The 4,734-nt window shown below is 54.0% G+C and overlaps 1 protein-coding gene across 1 annotated transcript; it reads left to right on the top strand.

Annotated features, from left to right (window-relative positions):
- The first annotated feature begins 592 nt into the window (after positions 1 to 592).
- LOC106002462 (eukaryotic translation initiation factor 3 subunit K-like) lies at positions 593 to 3,466 on the top strand. Its single transcript, XM_013037333.1, has 4 exons — positions 593 to 771; positions 1,286 to 1,360; positions 3,148 to 3,214; positions 3,303 to 3,466. The coding sequence occupies exons 1-4, from the start codon at positions 628 to 630 to the stop codon at positions 3,449 to 3,451; spliced, it is 435 nt and encodes a 144-aa protein (XP_012892787.1). The 5' UTR covers positions 593 to 627; the 3' UTR covers positions 3,452 to 3,466.
- The last annotated feature ends 1,268 nt before the right edge of the window (positions 3,467 to 4,734 follow it).

Genomic DNA, 4,734 nt, shown 5'->3' with positions numbered 1-4,734 from the left:
TTTTGCCAGTCCTGGGGCTTGAACTCGGGGCCTGAGCACTGTCCCTGAGCTGCTTTTGCTCAAGGCTAGCACTCTACCACTTCCAGCCTTTTCTGCTTATGTAGTACTGAGGAATCAAACCTGGGGCTTCATACATGCTAGGCAAGCACTCTACCACTAAGCCACATTCCTAGCCCATGGCTTGATCATTTTTGAGATGGGGTCTCTTAGGGCCATGACCTTCCTACTGTGTTTCCCTATGTTACCAGGGATGACAGGTACATACCAGTGCACCCAGCTGTTGGTTGAGATAGAGTCTCAACTAAGACTGGCCTCTAATGGTGATCCCCTAATCTCTTGCCTCCCAAGTAGCTAGAATTACAGTCTTGAGCCACCACACCTGGCTCTCCTCACAAACTAGTATCCCCCTATTAGGTGTTTATGAGGGGGCTGGGAATGTGGCTCAGTAGTAGAGGGCATGAGGATTTACTGTCCCCATCTTCAGCCAGGAGAAGTGAGCTTGAAGTTTAGGGTTCCTCTGCCAGAAAGTGTGATTGGGCCTAGAATGCAGGTCTGCCCAACTCTCAAGCTCCAGAGTAAAGCAGTGGCACCCGGCAAAGCCTGGGGACCTGGGGGTGCCACTGTGCCATGTCTCTTGTGTCCCTCCTCAGGTACCAGTTCAACCCAGCCTTCTTTCAGACCACTGTCACCGCCCAGATCCTGCTGAAGGCCCTCACCAACCTGCCCCACACCGACTTCACCTTGTGCAAGTGCATGATCGACCAGGCACATGTATCCTTCACTATGTCCTACACTGGGCACCGAGGAACTGGCCCAGGCTCGCTCACCTGGGCGGGACACTGCAGTGATGGGATGGCCTGGCTCTGCTTTCAGTCAGGGTTCACAGTCCAGTGAGGAGATGACCAGACTCCTGTCCTTGACAGCCTATCATGGTCAGCGCTGGGGCTGGAGGAACCAGCAGGACATGCCCCACTCCCCTTTCCTAGGTTCTAGAAGCCTCCTGAGATTGAGAATGCGTGAAAGCCAAGAGAAGGCAAGGGTGACCCCAGAGAGCACCTGGGAGGAAGGCAGGAAGGAAGCGTTCAGAGCTGCCTTGGATACTGTGGGATAATCGCAATGTGGCAAGCCACCATTTCTCAGTGGAATGGGACTGGCTTCACGGCATGGGAGAACCATGGAAAGCTTTGGGATCCCCAGCTGGTGTGGGCAGATTTATGCTCTAAGGCCTTGACCCCAGCCTCCCTGGGCTTCGTGGCCATTTTCTCTTAACATGCCCTCCCCCCAGCAAGAAGAACGGCCTATCCGACAGATTTTGTACCTTGGGGACCTGCTAGAGACCTGCCACTTCCAGGCTTTCTGGGTAACTTCCTTGGTCGGTGGGTGGGGTGGGTGAGGGGAGCAGCTGGCTTGGTGGAGGCCCTGTGCCCCATGCTCTCCTCCAGCTTTTCAGCTCCTGTAAGATGTCCAGCCTCACACTGAGCCACCTGACCTCCATATTCAGGCCCGAAGGAGCTCTGTGTGCTCCCTGCACAGCTGGACCTGAGAGGGTGAACACAGCTGGCGAGAGCCCAGGAGCACACGGGCAAGCCCAGCCTGGAACTTAAAATAAGAAAAGCTAGAGCAAGATTCACACATATCCTTGTGTATAGCCTTTTCTGTGACCTCAGAGAAACTGACCATGGTCACCTTCCGCCCCTGGAGACCTTCCCTTACCCCTCACCACAACACACAGCTATTATCTACCCTTCCTAACGTCCCACCTGCCCTTCCAGTGCAGTTTGCATCATGGCTGCTTGCTGGGAAAAAGCGTTCTCTTTGGTCTGCCACCTCCTCCACCAGCTTCGTCCCTCCCCTCTGCCCTCTCTAGTTGTGTTCTGTGCCAGGGGCCAGCTGGCTCTGTTTCTTGCTAGTATTGGGGCTTGAACTCAGGGCCTGGGCTCTGTCCCTAAGAGGCTCAAGGCTAGCATTCTACCACTTAAGCCATAGCCCCACTTCCAGCTTTTTTGGTAGTTTGGTGGGGATGAGTTTCCTGCCTGGGCTGGCTTTAACTGCAATCTTCAAATCTCAGCCTCGTGACTAGCTAGGATTGCAGGTGTGAGCCACGGGCACCTGGCCTGGTTTTCGTATAAAGCCTCTAGCAAGCCTCCAGCGTGCTTGGGTCTGCTGTGGCCCTGTGCATTCCTACAGAGCTTGCCAGAACAATCTTGAAAGGGTTTGAGGCCTTGTCCTGCTCCATCCAGAGCAAGGTTATAGAAATTTCAGACAGTTGCTTGCTTTTAAAAACAAAAGCCCTGAAAGCCTCACATTCCAGAAAGTCATATCAAATGGGCAAGTTGGCATTGTCAGTTATCCTTCTGAGACAGGCTGCCTCTGCTCTGCTTCCTGCTCCCTGTGCTCACGTAGAGTGGGGTTTGACCTGCCCCTGCTCCTCCACACATACACCGTTCATAACCTCAGCAAGCCTGGGAGAATAGTAAGACCCTATCTCACAAGTCAGTTTGCTCCTGTCAGATCTCTATAGTGCTCTCCACATTGTTGGATCCGGTAGGCCAGCCTCATCCTAACCTGTCCCTTTGGCCTCCATGTGGGTGATCTCACCTGGCATCCTCCACCCCTTCACCAGCGACTCCCAGAGCAGCTGTTCTCTTAGTTATCCTCTAGCTCACTGGCTGCTGTTCCTGAGGGGCAAGGGGCAGTCATGGGGGGAGGGGGGTTCCAGGCACTGTGGCAGTGCAAAGGCCCTGAGATGGGTGGGTGCTTGGTATGTCAGAGAGGCCCAGAGGCTGGAGGCTAGTGAGGGCAAGATGGGTGGAGTAAGGGCACAGAAATGGCGCATAAATCCTATGGGGCTTGGGCCAGGGGACGTTGGCCCGAAGGTTGACTGATCTGCATGTGTCCTCTCTCTGGAGGCTGCTGTTCCCACCTGCCAGCTTTAAACCCATGCTTGTAGGCTAGTCACTTAGTTGCTGTGTCTTAGTCTCCAGGCTTGTGCTAAAGTAAGTACAATGGCAGTAATGGGGACATAGAGACACGCTAGGGTCTCGCTACATGTCCCAGGCTGGCCGTGAGCTTGGAATCCTGCCTGGCCTTCCACACTTTAACCCGAGCACTGCTATTAGTGGTAACCCTCTACCCTCCTCCTCTCAGCAAGCCCTGGATGAGAACATGGACCTTCTGGAAGGCATAACTGGCTTCGAGGACTCTGTGCGGAAGTGTAAGTCCACCAAGCATGGGCTCTGCAGGGGAGGCCGGGATGGCAGCAGGGCCCTGTAGCGTCCAATTGCACCTTTGTTCCCAACCAGTTATCTGCCATGTGGTGGGCATCACCTACCAGCACATCGACCGCTGGCTGCTGGCCGAGATGCTTGGGGATCTGACAGGTAAGGTCTGGGTCCTTGGGCCAACCTGGAGCGGGGAGGGCAGGCAGGGGCATTGGGCCTCAGCCATCTAGGCTGTTTCCAAGCCCAGGGAGAAAACTGCTTCCTCAGGGAGCTCCTGCACCACGTGTCCACTTCCTATCCAACACCCAGTTGAGCCAGCTCTGGGCCAGACACTGTTCAGACATGCTGGGCACGTGGCTGTGAACAGCAGACTGGAGAGATGTCTGTGGCCTGGCGTGATTGACCCTGAAGGACAGTGAGTGGACTGAGGTGGGCAGATATGGGGACCAGGGCAGGGCTGCCCTTCAGTTCACTGGGGGGCCTGGGGCCAGAGCTGGGTGTCGGATCTTTGCCCGTCCCACGAAAGATGGACGGGGTCTGAGGAAAGGTAAGTGCGGCCACTTGCCCGTTCCCCAGCTTCCCTTAGCCAGGGAGACAATCACACACACCGGGGAGTCAAATCAAGCAGGAAAAAACTAGTTTATTAAGCCATTTTTAAAGCAAAAAAGAGCAGGTGGCATGGTAGGGGAGGAAGAGGATCCAATCACTGTCAAGGTCACACCCTATCATGCACCTAAGCTTCCACGGGCTGGTTACGCACTGAACGTAAGGCAAATTGGGCTCTGCCCACTCAACTCCCTCTCAGCACCATCTTTGCTGCCCATGTGCCCTACAGATTCCCCTTTTTTGTTTTAATGGCAGACCCTCCTAGTTAGTTACCCTTTTCCCTCCTCTGTAAAGGTTATTTTAACAGGATTACATTGGTAAGGATAGCATTGGCCACGCAGGGGGTTGGAGGCAAGTCTGGGGGGTGAGATTCACAAGACAAGGATAGGGAGGGCCCTTGTGCATGATCCAAGAGCCTGTCCCAGTTACCTCACATCCCCACCTAGCACAGTAATAAACATCAGCCCTGCTACAGTTAGAAATGTCCCAAGCAGTTCAATTAATTCCTGGGCATATATAAAAGTCAGTAATCTTCTAAGGTCGTCCTCTTCAGAACATGGGAGCAGCCTGGGTATTGGGAGTTCCACACGTGCGGCAAGGTGCATCCTCATCGGCCCCCACACTCAGGCCGTTCTACTATAGTCCAAAAAACAAGGAAAATTTAAAACAAACTGCAGACTTAGCAAAGCAATCCTGGGCACCTGGTGTCTTTTAAGTAAGCCAGTTCCTTATACATGCCTTTAAGCTAGCCCAGGGGTCAAGATGACCTTTGAGCTTTACTGTCAGCTCCCAAGGGCTCCCAACAGCTGGGGAAGTGATTGGAGGGAAAACCTCCAAGTTGTGGGGGTGAGGCGCTAATCTTGAGCAAAAAGCTGAGGGTTACTGCCCTCACAACTAGGGGGGAAAA

This window comes from Dipodomys ordii, unplaced genomic scaffold (genome assembly GCF_000151885.1).
Source record: "Dipodomys ordii isolate 6190 unplaced genomic scaffold, Dord_2.0 Scaffold11192, whole genome shotgun sequence".
In the NCBI taxonomy this organism is placed as follows: Eukaryota; Metazoa; Chordata; class Mammalia; order Rodentia; family Heteromyidae; genus Dipodomys; species Dipodomys ordii.
Note: the sequence above shows the minus strand (reverse complement) of the source record. Positions and strands in the feature narration are given on the sequence as shown.